This window comes from Brassica napus, chromosome C2 (assembly GCF_020379485.1).
Source record: "Brassica napus cultivar Da-Ae chromosome C2, Da-Ae, whole genome shotgun sequence".
Taxonomy (NCBI): Eukaryota; Viridiplantae; Streptophyta; class Magnoliopsida; order Brassicales; family Brassicaceae; genus Brassica; species Brassica napus.
In genome coordinates this window covers 47,103,909-47,130,948 of record NC_063445.1, presented here as the reverse complement: position 1 = coordinate 47,130,948, position 27,040 = coordinate 47,103,909, and the positions used below count along the sequence as shown (strand labels likewise).

Here is a 27,040-nt window from a genome sequence, read left to right as displayed (position 1 = left end):
AAAAGTCACTTTCAGTTTTTTTTTTCATTTTTCTTCTTGATTTTTTTTTTTATAACAGCATACTTTATTATTAATGAAAATTTGACTTAACATAATCTTCATGCAGAAGATTTAATAATATGGTTGGTACATAATTATGGAAAACAAAATCTATCGGTTGTAGGAGTCTACTTCTTGCAAGTTTACCAGCACACTTAGTTGCTACTCGTGATGTCCATTGGAATCGAACTTCATAAAATTTCATTACCCACCACTTGATCTCCCTTATCCAGTTATAAAAACTGAAATGTAACGTTTTACCATTGAGAATATCAATTTCTTTGCTACAATCATTTTCCAGTATGATCTTACGAAATTCCAATGCCTAACAATGCTGTAGAGCCATTAAAATTCCTTGTAGCTCACTCTCTAATGGGTTCATAACCCGTTTACCAGTAGCTTGAGCCGCTCCTTTATACACACCATTCTCATCTCTGATAATCCATCCAACAGTATTGTGTTCTCCTATATTCATAAAAGATCCATCTGTGTTACACTTAAGCCAATCCTTTGGGGGTCGTGTCCAATGACTTTCTCGTCGTGATCTTTCTCTTCTACCATTTAGACCTCCTTGAGTTAACTGTGATGCTCCTGTTTGTTTCCATTCAGTAGCATCATTACGGGCATACTCCATAACAGATTTCCAATGTAATTGAATTTTTGTTTTTGGCTAAAGCCTCATTTCCATGATTTTACTATTCTCTCACACGTAAATAACCATTGCTTTTTATTTTTGAAAATGATTATTATTATTTCTCCTCCCCCAAACCATTTTAAACTTCTTTTTCTTATACTAAACTAATTTCATTAAATAAAACTTTGACTAATTAATGTATAATACTTTTTTCTTGTTCTTTTGAAATCTATTTTATAATGATTTATAATACCTTAACTCCTTTCTCCGCGACGACACGTGTCTGATTCTCAATAAAGTCGTCTGAACTATGGATTTTACCGGTTTTGATTGTTGGGCTTCAAAGTATATTACTTTGGGCTGCTAAAAAAAATTGTAGGTCTCTGCTTACATTAACCGTCTTCATCAATGGCGACCATCGACATCTAGGTTTTCATTGCCTTCTTCAAGCTCTGATCAGTTCAGCCAACAATGGAGATCCGAGAGGGTTATGTGAGACGAATCTTCATGGCAAATCTATGGATCTAGATGCCTTCGTGTCGTGTCGCCTGGGTGCTCTTGGAACCGTTACGAGATGCACTGATTCATTGCCATTAACGACGTCTTATCTTCTTTGACCCAATCCAAGCACGATTTCTCATTCAATGCATCTTTCCTTTCTTCCAGGAGAACCCAGGCGAAACGACACGAAGGCATCTAGATCCAGAGATTCGTCTCACATTATCCTCTCGGATCTCCATTGTTGGTTGAACTAATCAGAGCTTGAAGAAGGCGATGAAAACCTAGATGTCGATGGTCGACATTGATGAAGACGGTTAATGTAAGTAGAGGCTTACAATTTTGTTTTTAGCAGCCCAAAATATTATACTTTGAAACCCAACAATCAAAACCGGTAAAGTCCATAGTTCAAACGACTTTAATGAAAATCAGACACGTGTCGTCGCCTCCTTGCCTTATTTTCTGAGGTGACAGCAGGAGAAGAGAGTTCCCTTCAGCATTAAAGTATCTTTCTTTTCTTCTAGGTGGTGGTTCACCCACTATAAATAGGTGAGGCTTCATCCGGTGAACATCATCCCTACAAATCCTAATAACTCTTGAAACTTTTATACAGTAAAATGATTTTGGTTATGTTTATTGGTTTTTGTTTGTTGATGTAAGATGATTTGGGTATGGTTTATTGATTTAGAAAGCTTGAGTTTAGATGATTTTGGTTTAGTTTTTTTTTGTTTTTTAATGTTGATGTAAGATGATGTAGGTTCTGTATACTGATTTAGAAAGCTTTAGATGATTTTGATTTCGTTTATAGATTTTGTTTTTGTTTGTTAGTGTACGATTATTTTGGTTCCGTTTATTGATTAAAAAAGGTTGAATCTTGATACTCTATCGAGTTAAGGGTTGCTGATGAGGTTGACGAAGCTGTTTTTTTACTCTGTCTTTTATAGGGTGGAGGTGTTGAGAACCCAGAAGATAGTCAGTTCCCATGTTTATTAAAAAACAGTTTGTAATTTTTCTCATCTAGCTCCCGAGTCTGCTACGACGGATCTTGATCAGCTGCAGTCGACGTCTTCATCCTACGTTATCATATCGCTTGGGTTCTTGATCATTCCTTACTGCAGATTCATCACCGTCAAAGCCGCTTTTAACAATTTCGCAGCGAGACGACTTCACCAGAATGAATTTGTAGGGGGAAAATCTTAACTTCTGTTTTCTTTTTTTCCTCCCTCTGGTTTATCTGTTTTTAACAGCCGTTTTTTACTGTGAATGGGTTGGCGGAAGTTGTGTATAAGATGAGAAGTGTTGCATATCAAGCTAAGAAGAGATGCAACAATGTACAATTAGTGGAAGAGACTGTAGTTCACCGCCAAGCCCGTGATTTGCAATCAAAATACTGCTGAGATCTTTATTGATGATGAAGACTTATGAGGTAAAATTTTGCAATCCTTTTTTGTTTGGTTTTGTGCATTGTTCCTTGAGATTTTTATTGATGATGAAGACTTATGAGGTAAAATATTTTTGCAATCCTTTTTTCTTTGGTTTTGTGCATTGTTCCTTGAAGCAAGTAACGTCTCATTGGACAAGTGAATTTTTTCATGGCTGGGTTCATGCTAATATAATTCTTTCATTGTAGAATGATGGACCAGATTGAAGCTTTAGTCAGGACAGAAAGAGACAGAGGATACTCTAATTCTGAAGGGAACTGTGTTGAATATGTTAGAGACAAGGCAGTCAAGGTGCAGATCAAACATTGGTTTAATGTTTAGGAAAATGATCAAGATCAAATGTTGGTTTAACGTTTTAGGAACGTGAGCAAGATCAAATGAAAATTTTGAAGAAGAGTCAGCCATTGCAAGTCTGGAAAAGGGCACACAGCTTCAAGACGCCATCAGTAAATGTAACAAATATACAATAATTATAAGATCATTTGTATTGCTTTCCATCGGTCGCTTACAATGACGTTGTGAGTCTAAAATGCATAGGCCAGACCAACATTTGAATTAAAAGGGATATGCAGAGAGTATTAGAAAGTTGAGTGCCCTATAAATAGGATATCTTTTATCTCTTAGTTGATTCTTTATTGATGTGAGTTATAAAACATGGTTGTCCTCGATTGTTTAATCTTACTCTATAAGATTCACTTAATATTTACACAAAAATAAATCTGATAATTTGACAAAATATTTTAGAAAATCAATGTAAAACAAATTTAAAAATAAATTGTTTTTTTAAAATATAGAACTTAAAAATTAAAACAGAAAATTAATATGACTATTAAAAACTATGAGAAATTATCTTGATATCTTGGTCGACTCTAAACAATATTAAAAACATTCTAACTAAATATTTAAATATCAAAACTTCATATCTTTAAGCAAAATGAAATTATGTATCAAAAAAACAATAAATGAAAACACTTTAAAAAGAAATTATTGATATTTAGAATATTTTTATGAAAAATCAATATAAAAGTTTAACTAATATAACTAAAGAAATAATATCTTAAAATGTAAATTTACGAAAAAATGATATTTTAAATTAAGAAAACTTTTTAAAAAAAATTTCTAAGTAAATTAATTTGATATCTAGACTAACTAATTGAAAAAAAAAAATCTTATCTCTAATATAGATGGAGACAGTGGATATCAAATAACTCCAAGTTGAAGTTGGAGCTGATTGAATATTTTGAATCTTATTTTCAATTTATAAAAAGTGCATGTACATAAATCTTACATAGATTATACCGTTTTTAGCAATATGAATTTCAGTTGGAATTGTAATCCATGCCACATCTCACTTATCACACAATTCTCCGTGTTTTCAACAAATAAAAAGGCGTCTAAGCCAATGGTTAAATATAAACAAAGAGACCTATATATGGACTTTGTACAGACAGTGGAGGAGCTGCAGAAATTCTAATGGTTAGACTAATAATTATAACCTTCACATTGGCTACACCATGGTTCAAACGCAATAAGCTCAAGCTTCTTGGAGCGGAACAAATTTCTTGATCTTTTAGACATGTTACATAGACAAAATAATCAACTAATTACAACCGGTACAAGAAAATGTGCCCATAACAACGAAGATTTACGACGAAAATATTTCGTCGTAAATTTACATGGTGTTTACAACGCAGTTACGAGGAGACCAACTTTCGTCGTAAACGCCATGTAAATTTACGACGAAATATGTTCGTCTTAAAATCCATGTAAGTTTACGACGAAAGTACGTGGAATGAGAAATACGTCGTAATCGTTACATCGACATTACAACGAAACATGTTACCGTTATATTTAGGTGAAAACGTGTATTCAATGTGCTTTAACTTACCTAATTTCGTCGTAAAGTCATTGTAAATATTATGTTAAAACCATGTAAAATCCATGTAAAACATTCCTTGTAAAATCGTTGTTATATTTCAACTACCCAACTCGAAAATTTCTCTATATATATGTCATTTCCCACAACTCTCTTCCTCACAACACACAAACGGAAAAAAAAAATCAGAAAAAAAAGATTTCAAAAAAAAATCTAAGAAAAAAATGGCCGGTGGCGGTAATATTTACGAGTTACGGAGTTCGATGTATTTGCACAAAGATTCCGACGGGAGGGTGACGAACGCATTTCTGAGCGGGCTAGAGACATTCATGCACCAGGCGGGCTGTACACCGATCACGCAGGAAAGCGGTAAGATGTTCTGCCCTTGTCGGAAATGCAAGAATTCAAAATTTGCATGTAGTGAAACTGTATGGAAGCATTTAGTAAACAATGGATTTACACCACAGTACTACATTTGGTATCAACATGGAGAGGGTTATGGGGGAAATGAAGTTAGTAGTAGTAATAATAATTTTGAGGATGCTCATCATAGTGAAGAACCGAATCATTTGCATAATGAATATAATTATCATCAAGATCAGGAGCAGATGGTAGATCATGATAGGGTTCAAGATATGATTAGTGATGCATTTTTAGAAACAACTACAACAATAGCTGATGGAACTGGAAATGTAGAAGAACCTAATTTGGATGCAAAAAAGTTTTATGAAATGCTAGATAATGCAAATCAACCAATCTACACTGGTTGTAGAGAATGTCTCTCTAAATTGTCTCTAGCAGCTAGGATGATGAATATTAAAACGAATCATAATTTACCTGAGAATTGCATGGATGCATGGGCGGAGTTGTTTAAAGAGTATTTGCCAGAAGACAACGTGTCTGCTGAATCTTATTATGAGATTCAGAAATTGGTTTATAGTCTTGGGTTGCCTTCGGAGATGATTGATGTTTGCATCGAAAACTGCATGATCTACTGGAAAGAAGATGACAAGTTAGAAGAGTGTTGATTCTGCAAAAAAACACGATTCAAACCGCAAGGCCGTGGGAGGAATAGGGTACCGTACCAAAGGATGTGGTACCTACCAATTACAGACAGATTGAAAAGATTATATCAATCTGAGAGGACTGCTGCGTCGATGAGGTGGCATGCGGAACATGTCCAGAGAGATGGTGAGGTTGCACATCCATCAGACGCAAGAGCGTGGAAACATTTCAACAAGGTACACACAGATTTTGCTACAAATATTCGGAATGTCTATCTTGGGTTATGCACCGATGGATTTAGTCCATTTGGAATGTCTGGTAGACAATATTCTTTGTGGCCAGTCATTCTTACGCCGTACAATTTACCGTCGGATATGTGCATGGAACAAGAATTTCTATTTTTGACGATATTAATCCCTGGGCCGAAGCATCCAAAACGGTCTCTTGATGTTTTTCTTCAACCATTGATAGAAGAGCTAAAGCAATTGTGGTCAGAAGGGGTGAGGACATACGATTGTTCCTTGAAAAACAATTTTACGATGCGAGCAGTTCTGCTGTGGACGATAAGTGATTTTCCTGCTTATGAGATGTTGTCTGGATTGACAACACATGGAAGATTATCTTGTCCATATTGTCTTGGATCGACGGATGCTTTTCACCTGAAGAATGGTAGGAAGAGTTCTTCGTTTGATTGTCATCGTCGCTTTCTTCCACTTGTCCATCCGTACAGAAGAAATAAGACATTGTTTCGGCACAAAAAAATTGTCAGAGACGGTCAAAAGTTCTCCGGAATAAAAAGTCATGATTGTCATGTGTTTATGCAACGACTACTTCCATTTGCTTTTGTCGAGCTCCTTCCAGCAAATGTCCATGAAGCACTTGCAGGTAATTATAATTTTATAATATATATACATATGTTATGAAATGTTATTAATTTGATTACTCTTGCAATATACAGCCATCGGCGCATTTTTCAGAGATCTTAGCACACGTACGTTCAAGGAAGAAGTCATCGAACAACTTCATCATAACATTCTGATCATATTGTGCAACCTGGAGAAGATATTTCCTCCTTCATTTTTTGACGTCATGGAGCATCTAGTTGTCCACCTACCGTATGAAGCATTGCTTCGTGGACCTGTTCACAATGGATAGATGTATCCGTATGAGCGACAGATGAAACATTTGAAGGGGAAAGCAAGAAATCTTGCAAAGGTGGAAGGATCAATAGTTGCGGGGAGTTTGACAGCCGAAACATCTAAATTCACATCATACTACTTTGCTCCAACTGTTCGTACGAGAAAAAGAGTTCCTAGAAGATATGATGATGGTGGAGTACCGACATCATATCCAATTGATGGTGTTCCTGACATTTTCTGTGAACTTTCACGGTTTGGTGGTAAAACGAAAGAAGTATGGTGGTCATGTGAAGAGGATAAACATAGTGCCCACACTTATATTCTGCTCAACTGCGAGGATGCAGTGACCCGTTACTTTGAAAGGTAAATATTTTTGTGAATGTTAATTATATGAATTGCAGTTAATTATGTATGACTTGATTATTTGTTTAATTTGCAGCATGTTTGTATCTCAAGTTGAAGAAGAAATACCAGGAATATCTGCAACTGACGTGGACACACGTAAAGATAAGCACTTTGTCAAGTGGTTAAAATCACAGGTACGTAATATATCTCATACATTGATTAATTAAGTAAGCGTTTTGATACTTCAATATTAATTAAGAATATCTACTTTTTGCAGGTTGATTATGACAATCCTTATTATCCCGTATGGTTTCACGAATTGGTTCAAGGTCCAGTTGCAAAGGTCACCACATCACCTATGTATTTCACACGAGGATTTACCTTTCACACATACGAGTATGGGAGACATCGGGCAACGAGTAACTACGGAATATGTGTGAAAGGTGAAACGGACTTTTACGGGATCTTGCAGGAGATTATTGAAGTGGAATTTCCGGGGTTATTGAAGCTAAAATGCGTCCTCTTCAAATATGAATGGTTCGATCCTGTTGTGAACCGAGGGATTCGGTATAACAAATTTGGTATTGTGGATGTCAATTTTGGGAGAAGATACAACAAATTTGAGCCTTTCATTTTAGCTTCACAAGCCGAGCAAGTTAGCTTCCTTCCTTATCCTCGGCTTCGAACTTCCGGTATAAACTGGTTAGCTGCTATCAAAATTACACCTCGTGGACGCATTGTCGCTGGAGAAGAACCACCCTTGCAAGAAGAAGACGCTATCAATGAAGTTGAGGTACCAGAACAACCAACTGATGAAATCCTTTTGATCGACCCGCAAAACTTTCAATAATGAAGCACGTGAAGACGAGTTCGAGAGAAGCGATGATGATGATTGTAATGATAGTGATGAGAACGAAAACGATTTAGAGTGATGTAATATTGATGAGAACGAAAACGATTTAAAGTGATGCAATATATGTAACAAATGTTGTATTTCTCTATTGTAATGTATGTTTAAAGAAATATTGTTTTTTTACCATCTTAATGTATGTGTAACAAATGTTGTTTTATATAATATGTATTTCTTTAGTTTTTAAAAAATTATTTGGAGTTTTAGGGTTTTAGAGTTTAAGTTGGAGAAAGAGCAAGAAGTAGTAGAGAAGAAGATATGATGTTAGATGATATGTGACTTTGGGGTTTAGGGATTTCATTCTCGGTGTTTAGGGTTAAGCGTTGTAAAATCGTCGTAAATGGTTAAATCTATTCCACGTAATTTCGTCGTAAATGGAAAAATGTGGGCCTGGTAACTTCGTCGTAAATGGAAAAACGCGGGCCTGGTAACTTCGTCGTAAACGGACGTTTCGACGTAATTTCGTCGTAAACCGAAAAACGCGGGCCTGGTAACTTCGTCGTAAATGGAAAAAACGGGTCTGGCAACTTTGTCGTAATATTACGTCGCGTTTACGACGAAACATTTTCTATATATTGAGACGCCGAGAACGAGGCTGCCTCGTTCATTCCTCCCAAACTCCTCTCCTCTCCCTCTAAGGTACACTCCCTTTCCTCTTTTTTTTTTTTAAGTTAGTTTAGGTGATTAATTAGTTAGGTAATTAGTTTAGGTGATTAGTTAGGTAATTAGTTTAGGTGATTAGTTAGGTAATTAGTTTAGGTGATTAGTTAGATGACGGAATACTATAGTTTAGGTGATTAGTTAGGTAACGGAATAATTTTTTAATTATGTCGTCATAATTGATTAAATTTATTTAACTTTTTTTTAGATTGCTCCTAGAAAGAAACCAGCAGCACCTACTTATGCCCAGTTGTTTGGCGATGGTTCTGGTACATCTTCTTCCGGTCCATCGTCTTCCGATGCAGTTCCAGACTCTCAGACTTCTCAGAGAGTTTTTTCGAGTCCTCCTCTTCCACCGCAGATGCCTCCACCTCCTCCTCCAACGGCTGCACCTCAGCCTGTCCCAGAAGGTGCAGTTCATCCGGATTTGCGTGTGCCTTCATATGCTCCATTCGCGAGATATACGGTGGAGGATTTGCTTGCCCAGCCTGGACGGGAGGGTTTGGATGTTCTAGACCCCGATAGACCCCGAGGAACTTATTGGTAAGTTATTAATTTTTATTACATTAAAATTTAAATTATTTTTATTTTCTAACGGTTAAATTGTTTTTTTTCAGGTTTGGGGCTAACAACCGAGTTAGCCGGAGCGTTTCGGCGACGATTAAGGGTTACTACGACGGGGCATATCCGAACTGGAGCAAGACACCAAATCACGTTAAGATCACGTGGTTTAAATGTTTTGCGGTAAGATTTTTAAATTTAATTAAATTTTCACTTTTAAATATATATATATATATATATATATATTTAATATTTATTATTAATTGTAATTTTTTCAAAAATTTTCTGTTTCAGCAAAAGAGGCATTGGTCTTTGGGAATCACCGAGAGGGTGAGGGCGGAATTCGTTGCAAAGGCAAAGATCCGCCTCTGCAACACAGTCTCCGATTGGAAGGACAAGTGGGAGATCTACAGGTATGAGGGAAAGCCCACTGAGCTCACGACGGATGTGTGGGATGGCCTCATCGCCTATTGGGAGCACCCCTCTTCGATCAAAAAGGTTAATTCGTGCTCGGCTTCTCGAAGGACGAAGGATAAAGATGGTCATTTGCCCATGCTTCACAGAACCGGACAAAAACCTCATACAAGAGTCCGTCTAGAAGCTGTAAGTTTTGCTTTAAATATATATTTTAAAATATTCAATTAATATAATTTTAATATTTAATTATTTTTTTTGTAGTTCGAGAAGACGGGAGTCTTACCATCTCTGTCTGACCTATTCAAGATGACTCACGCCACATCCGACAGAGTTTTTGTGGATCCTGCATCTGAGGAACTCTTCCAAGCAGTGGCTGGTCGGATTGAAGAACGGGAGACGCAACTAACCCAGGAGTCTCCCGATGGATTACCAGTCACATTGTCCACCGAAGAGGCCGACAGAATCTTCGAAGAGGTACAACTTAAAATTTTTGTTTACATTATTTTAAATATTTTAACATAATTAGCTATATTAAAATATGTTTTGATTTTATAGGTGGCTCCTAAAAAGAAGAGACGGATAGTCGGTATAGGCTCTGTTAACGAAGTTGCAAGGACAACTTCGTCATGCACTTCGAGACGGGATGAAGAGACTGCTCAGATGAAGGCTCGAATGGATAGCCAGCAGGTTCGTTTAGACTCTCTTGAGGATTTGCTAGACGTGATGGCCGTGAGAAACCCGGTTATGCAGAGAATGTTGAGTGAGAGACGAGCCGCACTTGGGTTGCCAGTACGAGATCCCCAAGAGTCCGATCCAACCCGTCAACAGCCGAGCAACCCCACCAACTACTTCGAGGATATGTAGTTTTTTTTTTATATTTATGTTTGTATTATGAATTTAAATATTATTGTATGACTTTTAAATGTCTTTTTAAAATATGTTTTTCAATTTCATATTTCGTTTTAAAATTAAAATTATTTTAAATTCTGAATATTAAATATAAATTAAAATTTATTATATACTAATTAATAATAATATAATAAGAATCGATGTAAACTCCTCGTAAATATTACATGGAGTTTACATCGAATGTTTATGAGTGATTAACATCGAAATATTTACGAGGGTTTTACATCGAAATGTTTACGAGTGATTTACAACGAAAGTATTTACGTGTGCTTTACATCGAAATCATTACGTGGGCTTTACCACGAAATCTTACGTGTCGTTTACGACGAATTCTTTCCCTGCGCTTTACGAGGAATATATTTCGTCGTAAACGTAACGAGTCGTTTATGACGAAACCTCCATTACGACGAACGTTTAACAACGAAACGGCTTTCGAGGTTAATTCGTCGTAACACCCTGTTTACGACGAATTTACAACGAATACTGCCCTAGTAAAAAATATGTTTTTTTGAAGTGAACAAAGGAAGAAAAAAATGTGAAGAAAATGGTAAAAATATATATAGACGTGGAGAATATTGGTCAGTTTGGACAATAGATATAATCATTTTCATCCTAGGTGACCACTATTAGTTTTGTTTTACTTTCTTAGATTAGTATTGACATGTTCTCTTTTAAAAGTACATTTAAAAGGTAAAGAAGTAGATTTCATTCATTTATATTTTTAATCTCTATCCAAAATCTCAATATCTTAACTTTATACCCAGATAGAATTTAATTTTTAATAGGTACAAAGAATTATCATGCTTTACAAACGACCGAGTAAACAATAGATTTTAAAAATATATATATATCTTAAGTTTTAATAATAATTAGAAATAAAAAAAACTTTAAATTAAATACAATTCTATAAAACTGATAAATAATAGAAAAAAACATACAACTAAATCTCATCAAACCTATATAATATGTTATAGGCTAAAACCTCATAATAAATGTTACCATATATAATCTTTATATGCCCAATCATTCTTAAAAACCATAAACTTTATTATAAACATCTCCTACAAATGCTAACATAAAACACACACAATAAAAATTATATATATCAAGCTTAAAGTATATTCCACATCAGCATCTAAAAGTAAAATTAAAATCTATTAATTTTGTATTATTAATTTATTTACTCGCTGCCCGTATGGCAGGTTTACCCTAGTAATTAATAAAGAAAAGCTTAGGCTCCGAATGGTGACTGCGGTTTGAGCGGTGCGGGACAAGCGGTTCAACTGCGGTACGATTTTAATAGTTATAAAAACGTATAGATATATGGTATATGTAGAGATTTTTGATACTGTTAACTGCGGTGCGGGGCGGGGCGGTTGTAAACATTTGAAGCCTTAGTTGTTTAATAGTTACATTTTAAATAGTAATTATATATTTTCTTTCTTTATATGAATTTTTTTTATTTGTGATATAATCCTAGCATCTACGTGTTTTGAATAGTAGTTAATTTTGTGAAAAGTTCCCACAATTTTTAAAGCCACACTCTTCTTAAAGCCATATTTTGTAAAGCCAAAAATCTAAAGTGAAAGGCTGAAGCGAAAGTCCATAACAATTGGACTATATCAGTTTTTTTTTTTGATAACTCTTGTATCAGGGCAGCCATATTCCCAACTATCCCTCCGTAGGGGGTCCAGCGCCCCAACGGAAGGGATGTTAAATCCGCTGTGGCCGGGGCTCGAAGTCGTGATGGCGGGCACCTCAGCCGAGGTTCCTTTACCACCAGACCACGAGGCCCGGTTGACTATATCAGTTTTTCATATTATTAACACGTTTCTCAGATTCTCAAGTTCCAGTTCTTATACGTAGTAAAATTTATCGACTGTCATGGGTTCGAGTGCTGCTGGGAGGTGATTATCTTGAGAGATCTTCGGGTCCAATACGGAGAAGCCCGCTAACGTGTGGCCACTGGTGAGATTTACATGGGGTGATCACCAGCCCTCCTGGATGCCTCGGTGGGCTCCCCGGCTAAGCTCCGGTGGACGGTCATTAGCGCTAACCGGATCCTCTCGAGGCTCCGGATCCGAAGATCATCAAAAAAAAAAAATTTATCGACTGTCCGATCTAACACATACTTTCTTCTTTTTTTCTTTTTAGAAAACTGTCCAACAGATACTAGTATACTAAATTTAAGACATCAAATTTTATATAATGAAATATAACAAAATTAAGGAACCTAGAAACGAATACAAATTTAGGGTTTTTGCAAATATGACTCAAAATTTGAAGTCAAACACAAAACTAACTCATGTTTTTTTTGGAACTTTGACTTGCCTCTTTCACCCCCAAAGTTTAGATTATTCACGGAAATGCCATCACTTTTTTTTTTTGAAAATGCATATTTTACTCTATCACCCTCATCTTCCTCAAGTATTCAGAATATTGTCATTGCCATCAATACACCAACCACCATGAACAACCAATTTGAAGCTCTTAATGCACCTAAAAATCAATCTACACTCTTTCTTTCTCAATTCTTATGAACTAAAAACAACATCTCTTTACTTTCTCTCCATATTCATCCAAAAAAACCCAAGATTTTGATTCTAAAATTTTTATGGTTCATAGAGCCATTGAAGCTTACGATTCTTGGTGGGTCACATTTGTTTGAGATTTTGGATGCGTGGAGAAGACTTTTGTGTGCTAAACAAGTTATCTCACTGGTTGAAACTATGAAATTAGTTTTTTTCCAGATTTGTTCGTCCACACGACTTCCGGGTAAGTCGTCTGGCTGTAGACGACTTACATGGAAGTCTTCTGGTCAATGCAGAGGTTAATTTTACAATTGACTTTTAAATGTGTTTTTCTAGACGACTTACATGGAAGTCGTCCATCTTTGTTTGTTAAAAAAAAAATCGAGACGACTTCCATGTAAGTCGTCTAGTAGAAAATTAAAAAAAATCAATATTTTTTTATACCTAGACGACTTCTATGTAACTCGTCTCAGGTTAGTCTTGTAATTGAAAATAAAACAAAAAATATATTATTTTTGTCTAGATGACTTACACGGAAGTCGTCCATCAGACGACTTACACGGAAGTCGTCCGTCAGACGACTTACACGGAAGTCGTCCGTCAGACGACTTACACGGAAATTGTCCATTATTTTATTCTGAGATTCTGGTCAAACCTTGCTTATCTTGAACGACTTCCATGTAAGTCGTCTAGAAAAAAATAATATTTTTTGTTTTATTTTTCAATTGCGAAACTAACCAGAGACGACTTACATGGAAGTCGTCTAGGTATAATAAAATATTTATTTTTTAATTTTCTACCGGACGACTTATGTGTAAGTCGTCCAGGGAAAGTCAAATTTCTGACACAATCCGGTCAAATGCAAAACTAACATGTTTTCCCTAGACGACTGACATGGAAGTCGTCTCGAATTGTTTTTTTTAACAAATAAAGATGGACGACTTCCATGTAAGTCATCTAGGTTAAAAATCAATTGCAAACCTAACCTAAATGGACGACTCCAAAAAGTCTACCAGACGACTTCCGTGGAAGTCGTCTGCGTCAATGTTTAATAAACTTTTCTTTTCTCTAAAACTATAAAGACTTTTTAACTTTTTTTTGTTAATTCATGTATATTAGTCAATATTGGAGCTATTGAATGAAATTTATAACTTAATTGGTGATATTTATTAGGTTACCAACATTCATGCTTAGTAAAGTTTCTAGCTAATTGAGAAGACTTCCGTGGAAGTCTTCTACGTTAGTTTTTGCAAATTTGTTAAGTAACTTTAAAATATGTTAATTTAATTTTCAAAAGTGTTAAGTAACATCAAGAATATCAAGTAACATGTTTTAATGTGTCTTCTCAGATCATAAGATATAATTTTTACTTTTGTATCTAATGAAAGTGTTCTAGCTTTGAACTTATATAATGTTTTATCTTTTGTGAATTTGACTAAGTTTTCTTGAGAATTCTTCTCCCTTAATTGTAATAAATTTGATTAATTTTTTGGGTTATTGTGTTTTGCTATTGAAGTGGAAAATGAACATATTTACCAAACTTTTTCATTAATATCTCTTTAAATTTACAAAAAAAAAGTCAAAACTAAAGGAGTACATATGCAAATCACAAAACAGACCCAGTGCCGTGCGAAGAGTTTTAGGGGCCTAAGGTAAATTTTAAAAATAAACTTATTTACAACTATAATGAAAACAATTTTGCAATATGATATATCACTTTCACCAAATACACAAGTTTAACACTGTAAAAGAATAAGTTTATGCTATATTACGTCATATAGGAAAAAACACATGAATTCAGAAGGTTAGTTAGTCTACTATGTGGAAAGGGTTCTTAAAAAAATAAGTTTAAACAACTAGATTAGAAATTATTTTAAATTTTGGGGCCCTAAAAAGTTCATATTAATCGGGGGCCTAAGACGAGTGCCTTTTTCAATACACTGTAGGCACGCCTCTGAATAGACCACAAAAAAACTATTATAGATCATTCCTCTACAAAGATAAGCTTAGACTCCACTTGATATGAAAGAATCTTCTTGGAAGTCATTTGGAAGACTTCTTTGAAGTCGTCTGGAAGACTTCCTGGAATTCTTCTAGCACATTATATTTTAGAAGACTTCCGAGAAGACTCCCATAGGTCTTCCAAAGTCTGATCCAGAGCTGAAAAACATGTTTATCAAACCCAGATCTGAAAAGCCAGCATATCATATCAAAAAACGTTCAAATGGCTTAAAAACAGAGAAAATGGGTAAAAAATTAGATATATATACTTTTATAGAACACACAAAGTACATATCCAAGTGGAAGTTGAGAACCACTGATTAAAAACCTGCAACGAAAAGATAGATTAGTGAGAAAGACATGAGACAAATATGAAAAATTCATATAAAGTTTAGTGTTTTCAACTCAAAGAGATTTAAGTGGGTTAGAAGAGTTTTAGTTTGGGAAAAAGGTATGAACTTTATGCAACAGGAGGTTACCAAATGAGGGAAAATCAGACATAAAAACTTACCAAAACACTTAGATCTATTATGAAAGGGAGAGATGGGAGAAGGCTCCGTCAGAAGACTTCCTGAAAGTCGTCTGGAAGACGTCCTGGAAATCTTCTGGAAGTTTTCTGGAAGTTTTATAGCCCAGAAGTCTTCCAGATCTGAAAAACCTGCATATTTAAAAACGTTCAAATGGCTTAAAAACAGAGAAAATAAGTGGAAGATTAGATAGATCTACCTTTATATAAACACACAAAAATACATATTTAAAGTTAATAGATCTACCTTTAAATGAGTGGAAAATGAGAACCATGTGATGAAAAACCTGCAAAACAAGATAAATTAGTGAGAAAGACATGAGACAAAAACAATATATTGATATAAAGTTTGGTGTTTATAAGTTCAAAGAGATTAGAGAGAGGTTCGAGAGTTTTAGAATGAGGAACATACCATTTTTGTTGCAGCCATTTGTGAAGAGGAGAGAAAATGTGTAAATTTTTCTTTATATATGGAGAAAAAAATTTTAATAAGGTTAAATATTTTTTATCAGAAGACTTACTAGACGACTTACTTGTAAGTCCGACTTACTTGTAAGTCGCCCAGAAGACTTCAATATTTTTAGCGGGAAACTAAAATATTTTTATCGGAAAACTGAAATATTTTTAGCCGGGGTTACAAGACTTTCAAAGAAGTCTTCTAATCGCCAGACGACTTACATGTTAGTCGTCTAGGCCCTAAACATAACCCCTAAACTAAATTAACTAACTAAACACTTCATAAAATCAAATTAAACTTAATAAGTGTTTACTATATACAGAAATAAACACATATAGGTAAAATTTTAATTTTTCCAAAAAAATATTTAATCTTTCCAAATCCTAACCCTAAGAATACATACAATACTACAACATATGTTGTCAAACCCTAAGCCAAAGAATATCATGATTAACTACTTTCACTCATTTATGTTGAAAACTATTCAATTTTATTATATCTTAGTTTATATCACTTGAAAATGTTTATAATTACATGATTTTAATTTTTTCACTTGTCAAAATATTTTTAAAAAAATTTATAAATTATTTTTAAGATCAACTATACCATAAGACTTTCTTGGAAGACGACTTACAATATTTCATAAGACTCATGCGACTTTCTGGGACTATATTCGTAAAAATGAGTTCTGTTTTTTTGTTTGGTCACAAGGGACTGACTATAATTTCACAAGGCTTTTAGGTTAGTTTTGCATTTGATTAAAGTTTGGATATAGTTTTGCATTTAAAATAAAGTTTTGAGTCATATTTGGTAAATCCTCCTACAAATTTTGGGATTTTTTTGGTAAATTTGAAAACGATAAATTGAACTTCGAGAAGAAGTGGGAATGCTTAGCTGTTATTAGAAAAAGATTAGTTGTATCATTTTAAGGTTATGTCCTCTAGGCTTAAAATACTCCATCTATTAACCCTAGTGATTAAGTTCGGTGCACTAATGTGATATGATTTGTCAACTACCGTAGAGTTTTGGCACTTGACGAAACGTTCGTTTGTATCATTCAATTTACTTGCCAAATATTTGATCTAGAATGAGTGAAGCTGCAAGTTGGACACCATGTAGAGGAACTAAAAGCTACGTATTTCATTAATTATATGTATATGATCTGGTTAATCTTATGCGGAATTGTCAAATTCATTTGTGACAACGCAATAATTTTGGTTAGGCCTGTCCAATATAGTAAAACCCAACCGACCAAACCAAACCAAACCGAAATAGACAATATGACGTAGTTTTGGTATATACCATATAAACCGAATGGATATGATTTTATAAAAACCGTAGGATTTGGATATGGTTTGGTTTATAACCGATTAAACCGAATAAACCGAACAGAACCGATCAAAAGTAAAAACATGTAAATATGTACATATTTTATAATGTCACATGAAAATCTATTTGTTATATAAGTTATTCTTTTGTTAATAATTATTACCATATTTTTTATAGTAATAAAAAATCCTAATTTAAAAAACACTTAAAATATAATTAAAGAAAAATTCATCGCAACTGAAGCTTCTTATTTTCTTAGTCTTCTTCTTTTAATCATTTTGCTTTTCTTTAGCATTGATTAAATGAAGTGAAGGTTATAAATTTGATGAATAATAACTAGAAAAAATTCTTCACAACTTTTTTTTATTGATGAACACTAAATATGGAAGAGTAGAAAAATTTTTCTTTCATACTTCTCTTTTGTTTCTTATTTTTATTTTCAAAATTTCAAGCTTTGATTTTAATTCTAAATTTGATTATTTCATCTGAAGGTATAAGCGTTTTTTTTTCTTTTATTTGAAAACATAATATTTTTTTAGTAAATGACTGGATGACAATATGACTCTAAAATTTATATAATACGATCTCAAACTAAATAATTATGTTTTGGTATAAAACAGAATAAACCGAAAACCGACGGTATATAAACTGAACTGAACCGAAGTAAATATCGATTTACAATGGTAGTTATATTTTACTAACCGAAAAATCGAGCCGAAACCGAACCGATATCCGGATTGAACACCCCTAATTTTGGTTGACCAAAATTGTTAGTAGAATCGTCTTTTTTTATTCATCATCCCCGTGATTCTATAAACTTAAATAATGATATATATATATATATACATAACAAATTTCACAAGTATTAACTCAAACCAAGTTTCTCAAATTCTTTACATTTTGTCTTAACTTTCTTTTTCATTTCCACCAAGGGACTTGGTTGGTATTGTTATTAGAGTTGAGTTGTTTTTAATATGAATAAACCATAGTTAATGTATGAGAAATTTTAAAAGTATAACTGTGAACTCTAAACCCTCAGAATTTCTCAATAACAAATACAAATTACATAAAAATGTGACATGTCACGAAGAAGAAAAATTATGCTTCTTGTAATAGTAAAATAATGAAAATGTCATAAATCGTCCAAGAATTTATAAGCACATAATTGTCTTTTTTTTTTTTTTTTTGTAAAAAGGCTTAATTGTCATTTACTTTCTCTAAGAAATTGTTTTCCATCTAATTATCCTTAGTTTGCCAAAATCACAATCGGTTCATCAGAGATTACCTTGAGACTTGGTCAGGTTATTAGAGTTTGCCGTGTGCTACCCCCAGCTGGTTTCACACGCGCTTAATCCTCCCATAAGACTAAATAAGCAGATCAGTTTTCGTATTATAAGATAACTAGTATCACTGCCCGTGCCTAGCACGGGTCATTTTCTGTCTTTAAAATTATTTGATAATGTTACAATTTTCAATCAGAATTTAAATATTTTCTGTCAAATATTTTCTATATGACCTGAATATGCATTCAAATTTAAACAAAAATATTGAAAGAGGGAGGGGATTAAACATGAAATTTGATATTATTTTTAAAATAGTTACATGTTTGCAATATTTTCGAAAACTATTGCGATTACATTTGATTTTTAAGATTAAAATTTAGATTTTTCACAATTAAAATTTTAACTGTAATCTTACTCAGTTTGATTTTTTATCCACATTACTTATTCTGTTTTTTAAGATTAAAACTTACAAATTTAGTTTGTTTTGTCAAAATGAGAACTGTTTTCTTAAATTATTATTTAAAGGTTTCCGGAAAAGTATTTTTATCTAATATATTAATTATTTTCTGTTTTATATAGTTTTTTTTTAAACCTAGGAACTTTGTAAAGAAAACTTGAGAAATTTCAAAATTAATTACAGAAAATGATTAGTAATGTGCTTTTCTAAAAGTTGTAAAGACTAAAAATAAATAAATTATTGTATACCTGAATTCTGAAAGGTCAAACGTTCTGCAACTCTACCTTTGTTCTGCAACTCTACCTTGGCCAACTTAACTCAGAACATATCTCATCGAAACTTTTCTTTGATTGCTCATATTTTCTTCTTCTTCTTTTAGCTTTGGTTTGATTACATGTCTGCAGCAAACAAAAATAGTTTAAAAAAAAACTGAACAATATAAAGATTGATTCTTAATTTTTTCGTTTACTCAGATTTTGCAGCATAAACCATGGAAATAACATATTTGTAAATACAACATATATAGATAAGGAGTTGAAGATACTTATTGTTACGTATCTTGCTTTGACAAAGCTTTAAAACAGGTGTACACTCACATGCAATATTCAACCTGAAATAAAAAAATTAATAGATTATTACTTGTATGAAATTATTTTGCATCAGTAAACGATCTGAACAGAGAGAATATGAAGCAATGGAGAAGAAAAAAGGGATGAAGAACAAATAAATATAGTTTTAGATCGTGATCTTATCATTGATAATGGAGGAGAAAATTTAGGAACTTGGGTATTTAGAATTTCCGAAAAAGTTAGTATCGAAAAGATTTTGAAAAATTGTTTTGATTTTTTTTTTTGTGAAACATGTCATGTGTCCAAATCTGATTAGCCATGTGACTTGTGCTTTAGTATATAAAGGATAACCAGACCTGATCCGCGCGGATATTTCTTTTCAGTAGTTTATTTGTGTTTGTATTAAATATTATATTCTTATTACATAGTTTTTGTAATATAACATAATGATAGATATTAAAATTTTAAAATTTAAAGAAAATAAAATGAAAAACTCAATTAATTTATCTGATAAAAACATTAATAATGGACTTTAGTTTCTGCACATTCTATTTAACAATTTTGTAAAACCAATAATTGTTAATGGCCATTAGTTCAAAGCTCATCTATAACTATTTTTTTTTCCGGGAAATCTAATAACAAAATGTGTCTTGGCAACGTGCTAACAACCACTTCTATCTTTGTTTTCTTTTTTATCTGTCGGTGAATCCCCTTTGCTATCTCTCTATCTTCTTCGATGAAGTCGATGTTAATCAATATACAAAACAACCATGAAATCCGTTAATCATCTAATCACTGATTACTATAAATTCAATATTGGCCTTTACTTTTTTCAGCCACTCTCCAATAGGAAGGTTACGTTGTGTCCGAAACATGTGAGTTTTTGTGCATGATGCATGTATTTTACCAACCTGAAAATATTTAAAAGCGTATTAGAAACCATAATTATGAAAAACATACAAAAATTAAACGACCGTAGAACTTATTGTTTCATAAGACTATTTCAAGTGTCTTATCGGGGGTACGGGGGTTTTGTTTCGGCGAGTGAATGAGTTTAACTTGCACACGCATCCGTTTTTGTAAGGTTTAACCTTGTGAAGCAATATAAAACTTTTGTTTGTTGACATGGTGGTTTGTCTTTGTGATAGAAGGTGATATTGAAAGGCGTTTGGAAATGAAACTATATATAATGGCAAACTAAAACCCTTGAGCAAGAGAATATCCGCAAACCACGTGAATTAAATTGCACAATATATTGGGTGCATAAAATATTATGGTTAGCAAAATGTTAGGCAATAGTTTGGATTCTAACGATTCACAATATTTGATATAGATATTTGGTGAACTAATTATTTGATGTAACTGGACAAAAAAAATCGGATTATTTATTTACATTTAATTCCTATAATTATTGTAGATTGGAGAGCAAGTCAAGGGAGAAAGAATTATTCTATTCAAACAAATTAGGTGATTCAGTTTCTATATCTTATAGTGATATCAAATATTTCTCATTGATTACGTATGGATAGACTTAGAAAGATATTATTGTTTTGACTTTGAATTTATTTATTTTTGTTAAAAAAGTAGAACAATCAAATTGAGGCTAATAATAACAAAACAAATAAGTAAATTGATTTTTGGGTCTAATAATAACCAAAAAAAAAACAAAACAGATAATTTTATTTATTTAAAAAGGTAGATAATTTAGTAAATAGTAAATTGATTTTTGGTCAATAGTAACGAAATTAATACAAACTTATGAATATAGTAATTCAATAATTGGTTTGCATTTTAGTTAAATAAAAACAAAAATGTAAACGTCCATTTTTTTTCTTTTTTTTTAATTTGTCATGTTTGTCTATCTATATTATTAAAAGAAAAACTAATGGTAATTCTTCATTGCTTTGTATACTGGTGGATTAGCTATGGGTGAAAAAGAACAAATATATTTTTTTATAGGTTATATTAAAAGAAAACACTACGTTATAGTTAATTGATGCCATAATATTGTCGTCATTGTTGCCATTTTTGTTGGTTAAATTAAAATTAGGAAAATGCATTTATTAATCGGAAAAGACAACATTAATTTAGGGAAATATTATTTATAATATCAGTGGTATTCTAGTGTAAATAACTTGCAAAACTAAATAATAATTTAAATTTGTACTCTCTTTTTAATAGATTAGATAATTTAAATTTGTATTCCCAATTTAATAGATTACATGGTGCAAGTATATTTATCTAACTATACTCGTCTAAGCCCGATCTATGTTGTTGAAATAAATTGAGACATTCGTGTTGTTATCACATGTCACATTTTTTTTGAACATTCACATGTAACATGTTCATAGTTGTTTTCTTCAAGTTGGATTAAAAAAATACAGCTTTGTCATTTTATTTATCATATCTTTTTGTTATTTCATGAGGTTACAAATACCATTAGGACATCAAGTATCGTTGCATCATACAGATCGGTCCCCTTGAACATCACCGAAAACGTGGTAGACTAATTGTATGTTCTCATGTAGTCTAACCATTTTTCAGACATAAAAATGTGTTCCACCTACATTTCGTGAAATAAAAGTAAGTTTTAAACAAAATACTATATGGTTGGTGGTGTATGATGCAACGATATTATCCTTACCCACTTACTCTCAACTACTTTCAACTTTCAACTTTCAACTTTCAACTTTCAACTCTCAGTCTTCACTCATTGGTAGTATATTCACCAAACGAACAACGTATGAAGGTTAACGGCATCAGCTGATCAAAAATGGGAAGTTAAAAGTTAACGGTGACGACCGTTATACCAATCCGCTGAATTTCAAGACAATGCATGGCTCCGGATTTCACGGCCTGTGTCACTAACAGTTCTTTTTTTGTCAGGACTACAAATCGCATTTATCTTGTTGGTCAACATTTAGTAAGGAGTTCAGACCATGCAAATGACACATAAGTATGTACTATCCCATTTTTAATTATTATTTTCGTCGAACAATGAAAAGAAAAATATATTACGATTACTCACGAAACCGTGTGACGGATGAATACAGTAAATTAATAACTAGATATTACGCTTTATCTTAAACTGTCTTTAAAACGTTACATATGATTTTCCCGCTAATTTGACCCTAATTATTCCATCCATGTATTGAATGACTTTTATAGTAAACATATATATGACGCGTTGGATAATTTGGCACACAAATTGGTAATAGAAGAAAATAATATTCTCTTACAGAAGCAAAAGAAAACAAAAAAAACAAAATTTTTTTATAGAAGCAAATCAATGTGACGAAAAATCCAAGATCTACACGCAATTAATATTTAAAACAGGAAAGACAATCGAAGTTATTAGCAGTTAGCCGGAAATGCAAAAATACACAATCATAGAGATGTATATTATATGGAAGAAAATATTACAAATCAAGACCATATCATTTTCTTATCTTAGTAGATTTTTCTCTCTTTCTAAGCATTAAAGGGTAATGGAGTAGTTACCATTTTTTCTTACAAATTGTCAAATTCTTACACTGAAATTATTTTCTCAGACAAACAATTAATGTTAAATTATCTTGAAATGATCATACATATCATAGATTTTGTAGCTTCTCCAAAACCACAATTCTGATATTTGAAAACTTAGCGTGTATCTAAACATAAACATAGTAGATAATCCTCATTTGTATAATTACAGATTTTTAGCGGATATTACACAGTTTTACTACTGAATTACGACGTGTGCCAGCTGTGTTCCACCACACTTAAATAGATAAAAATAAAATAAAAAAACTAAGAGAATAAATTCATCTTTAAATTTCTCTGGTTCATCCATTTTTCTCCAGAAGAATAAAAATCTATTTATTTTATTTATTTAATTATGCTTTTATGATTCCATACTCTTATCTCTCTCCCTCCATCTCCGCCGATTCCATCTCTGAACTTCCCCCTCTCTCTGTAAAAAGGAAGCGCCTTTCTCCTTCTCCTCCCTCAATGCCACTATAAAACCCTTAGAAAAAAGCTCCATCCTTTACCTTCATAATGACGAAATCTCATATGGGTATCATCCTCTGTTTCCTCCTCTCCTCACTAACCTTCGCATCTTCTCAAACCAGCGTCGACGGGCCCACTATGCAAGCCCTCAAAATGAGCCTAAACCTCACTAAAGGCGTCGACTGGTCCAACCCCAACCCTTGCAAATGGCCAACCGTTCAGTGCGACGCAAGCAACAGAGTCACTCGAATCCAACTCAACAACAAAGGAATCCGCGGAACCCTCCCTCCCAATCTCCAAACCCTAACCGAGCTAACCGTCCTCGAGCTCTTCCAGAACCAAATCTCCGGTCCGATCCCCGATCTCTCCGGTTTAACCCGGTTACAAACCCTGAACCTCCACAACAACCTCTTCGACTCTGTCCCCAAGAACCTCTTCTCAGGCCTAACCTCTCTCCAAGCAGCTTACCTCGAGTACAACCCTTTCTCTCCTTGGGAGATACCCGAAACCCTAAAAGAAGCGACCTCTCTTCAGAACCTCTCTTTGACGAGCTGTAACGTCACCGGGAAGATACCTGATTTCTTCAGCTCTCAGACGCTTCCGAGCTTGACGAGACTCCAGCTTTCTCAGAACTTGTTGCAAGGAGAGCTGCCTCCTAGCTTTGGAGCTTCTTCGTTGCAGAGTTTGTACCTCAACGGGCAGAAACTAAACGGTTCCGTCTCTTTACTACAGAACATGACTTCGTTAGTTGAGGTTGATCTGCAAGGTAACGCTTTCTCAGGCCCGATCCCTGACCTCTCTGGTTTACAGTCTCTAAGTGTGTTCAATGTAAGAGAGAATCAGCTCACTGGTGTTGTCCCACCGTCGTTAACTGGTTCCAAATCGCTTACTATTGTGAACCTAACCAACAACTACTTTCAAGGACCAACTCCACAGTTTGGAAAATCAGTCGGTGTTGATGTAATAACCAATACAAACAGGTTCTGTCTGGAGACACCTGGTACTCCTTGTGACCCTCGTGTCAGCACATTGCTCTCTGTGGCTGAGTCGTTAGGTTATCCAGTGAAGCTAGCCACGAGCTGGAAAGGGAATGATCCGTGCAATAGCTGGCTTGGGATAACTTGTTCTGGAAGTAACGTTACGGTGGTGAATCTTGGGAGACAGGGGCTTACCGGTACTATATCTCCTAGCTTTGCTAAGATTACTTCGTTGGAAACTATTAATCTCTCTGATAATTACCTCACCGGGAGTATACCTAATGAGCTTACCACTTTGCCTAAGCTTAAGACGCTTGATGTGTCTGACAACAATATCTACGGATATGTGCCGAAGTTTGGGGGTGGTGTTAATGTGGTGACTACTGGAAACGCTAACATCGGAAAGGACGGACCTTCACCACCGGGTGTGTCTCCTGATGGGGATGGAGGAAGTTCTAAGATGTCTAGTAATGTCAAGATCCTTGTTCCTGTGGTTGGTGGTGTTGTTGCTGTGTTGTGTTTAGTAGGGCTCGGTGTGTGTCTTTACGCGAAGAAAAGAGCGCGACCGGCTAAAGTTCAGAGTCCGAACAGCCACATGGTGATACATCCGGATCACTCTGGTGATGGAGACGCTATTAAACTCAGTGTTGCAGCTTCTAGTGTTGGAGGAGGAGGAGGGACAGAGAGCTCTTCCAGTGACATTCATGTGGTTGAGTCTGGTAACTTGGTTATATCCATTCAGGTTCTGAGGAATGTGACAAACAACTTCAGTGAAGAGAACATTCTCGGGAGAGGCGGGTTTGGGACAGTTTACAAAGGTGAGCTTCACGATGGAACTAAGATAGCCGTGAAGAGGATGGAGCCTTCTGCTGTGAGTGACAAGGGACTTGAAGAGTTTAAGTCAGAGATCACTGTCTTGACCAAAATGCGTCACCGTCATCTTGTTGCTCTTCTTGGATACTGTCTTGACGGTAACGAAAAGCTTCTTGTCTATGAGTACATGCCGCAGGGGACCCTGAGCCAGCATTTGTTCCACTGGAAGGAAGAAGAGAGGAAGCCGCTTGATTGGACTAGAAGATTGGCTGTTGCGTTGGATGTAGCTAGAGGTGTGGAGTATCTACACACGCTTGCTCATCAGAGTTTCATCCATAGGGATCTAAAGCCATCGAATATCCTTCTTGGTGATGATATGAGAGCTAAAGTCTCTGACTTTGGGTTGGTTCGGTTAGCCCCTGAAGGCAAATACTCCATTGAGACTAGAGTCGCTGGGACCTTTGGTTACCTTGCTCCAGAATATGCAGGTTTGTACTGTGATCCAAGTGTTAAAGTTTGATACTTTGATCGTTTTGCATTGACCCAAGTGTTAAAGTTTCTTACTTTGATCGTTTTGCATTGACCCAATTGTTAAAGTTTCTTACTTTGATCGTTTTGCACTGACCCAAGTGGTAAAGTTTCATACTTTTAAACTTTTTGCTAATGCTATATGGTTTTGATTTTGGCAGTGACGGGAAGAGTGACGACCAAGGTAGACATATTCAGCCTAGGAGTCATACTTATGGAGCTTATTACTGGTCGTAAAGCTCTTGACGTGACGCAGCCTGAAGACAGCGTGCATCTAGTGACGTGGTTCCGTCGTGTAGCTGCCAGCAAAGACAAAGACAAAGACGCCTTCAAGAACGCAATAGACCCAAACATCGAACTCGACGAAGAGACTTTAGCCAGTGTCCAAAAAGTCTGGGACCTTGCTGGTCATTGCTGTGCTCGTGAGCCTTACCAAAGACCAGACATGGGTCACATTGTCAACGTCCTTTCTTCACTCACCGTCCAGTGGATACCCTCTGAGGCAGATCCTGATGACCTCTACGGGATAGACTATGATATGCCTCTTCCTCAAGCTGTTAAGAAGTGGCAAGCTAATGAGGGACTTAGCCAAACCATGGATGACTCTGGATATTCGTCTTCAGCTTATGGAAGTAGAGATAATACACAGACGAGTATCCCTATTCGCCCATCTGGTTTTGCTGCCTCTTTCACTTCTGTGGATGGACGTTGATGAAATAAATAATGACTGCATTTTCTTATGGTTTCGTTAAAACGTTTTAGTAGTAGTAGAAGATTGTTTTTGTTCTTCCTTTTTTTCTTTCTCACAAGCCTTTACTTATGACTTGTTATCTATCTTTTTCATGCAAGCTTTTGGTTTAAGGTCTTATCATCTTTTGTAGTGTTTATGCAAATACAAAACCTTCTTTTGAGAGTTCGTATATATGAACTCTTTATTCCTACTTCAGCGTTTCTTCCACAACAATAATTCAGAATATTGGATATGATGGTGTGCGACCGTTTTTGCTCAACGCGAACGGCAAGTAGTTTGACTTCACAAGTCCATCCATATGCAATGCATTTCAAAGAGAAGACCCGTTAACTGCCCGAGCGGATATTAATGGACCCAACTTTAGAGGATGTTCACGCAAGTCGCAACTAT

The 27,040-nt window shown here is 34.6% G+C and overlaps 1 protein-coding gene and 2 long non-coding RNA genes across 4 annotated transcripts; 2 read left to right on the top strand and 1 right to left on the bottom strand.

Moving 5' to 3' along the window:
* The first annotated feature begins 1,442 nt into the window (after nt 1-1,442).
* On the top strand, nt 1,443-3,281 carry LOC111198093. 2 transcript variants are annotated; one of them, XR_002663648.2, is made up of 4 exons: nt 1,443-1,840; nt 2,116-2,353; nt 2,450-2,597; nt 2,802-3,281. It is a non-coding gene; the product is annotated as an uncharacterized LOC111198093 (long non-coding RNA). The 2 variants fall into 2 exon arrangements; XR_002656112.2 differs by having other exon boundaries at nt 1,747-2,353.
* Nucleotides 3,282-14,263: 10,982 nt separating this feature from the next.
* LOC125581979 lies at nt 14,264-15,790 on the bottom strand. The gene is made up of 3 exons (XR_007319807.1): nt 15,741-15,790; nt 15,479-15,625; nt 14,264-15,295 (listed from the first exon to the last, which is right to left on the bottom strand). It is a non-coding gene; the product is annotated as an uncharacterized LOC125581979 (long non-coding RNA).
* Nucleotides 15,791-23,424: 7,634 nt separating this feature from the next.
* On the top strand, nt 23,425-26,840 carry LOC106432937 (receptor-like kinase TMK3). Its single transcript, XM_048748313.1, has 2 exons — nt 23,425-25,859; nt 26,061-26,840. Exons 1-2 carry the CDS (start codon nt 23,630-23,632, stop codon nt 26,609-26,611), a joined length of 2,781 nt encoding a protein of 926 aa, XP_048604270.1. The 5' UTR covers nt 23,425-23,629; the 3' UTR covers nt 26,612-26,840.
* The last annotated feature ends 200 nt before the right edge of the window (nt 26,841-27,040 follow it).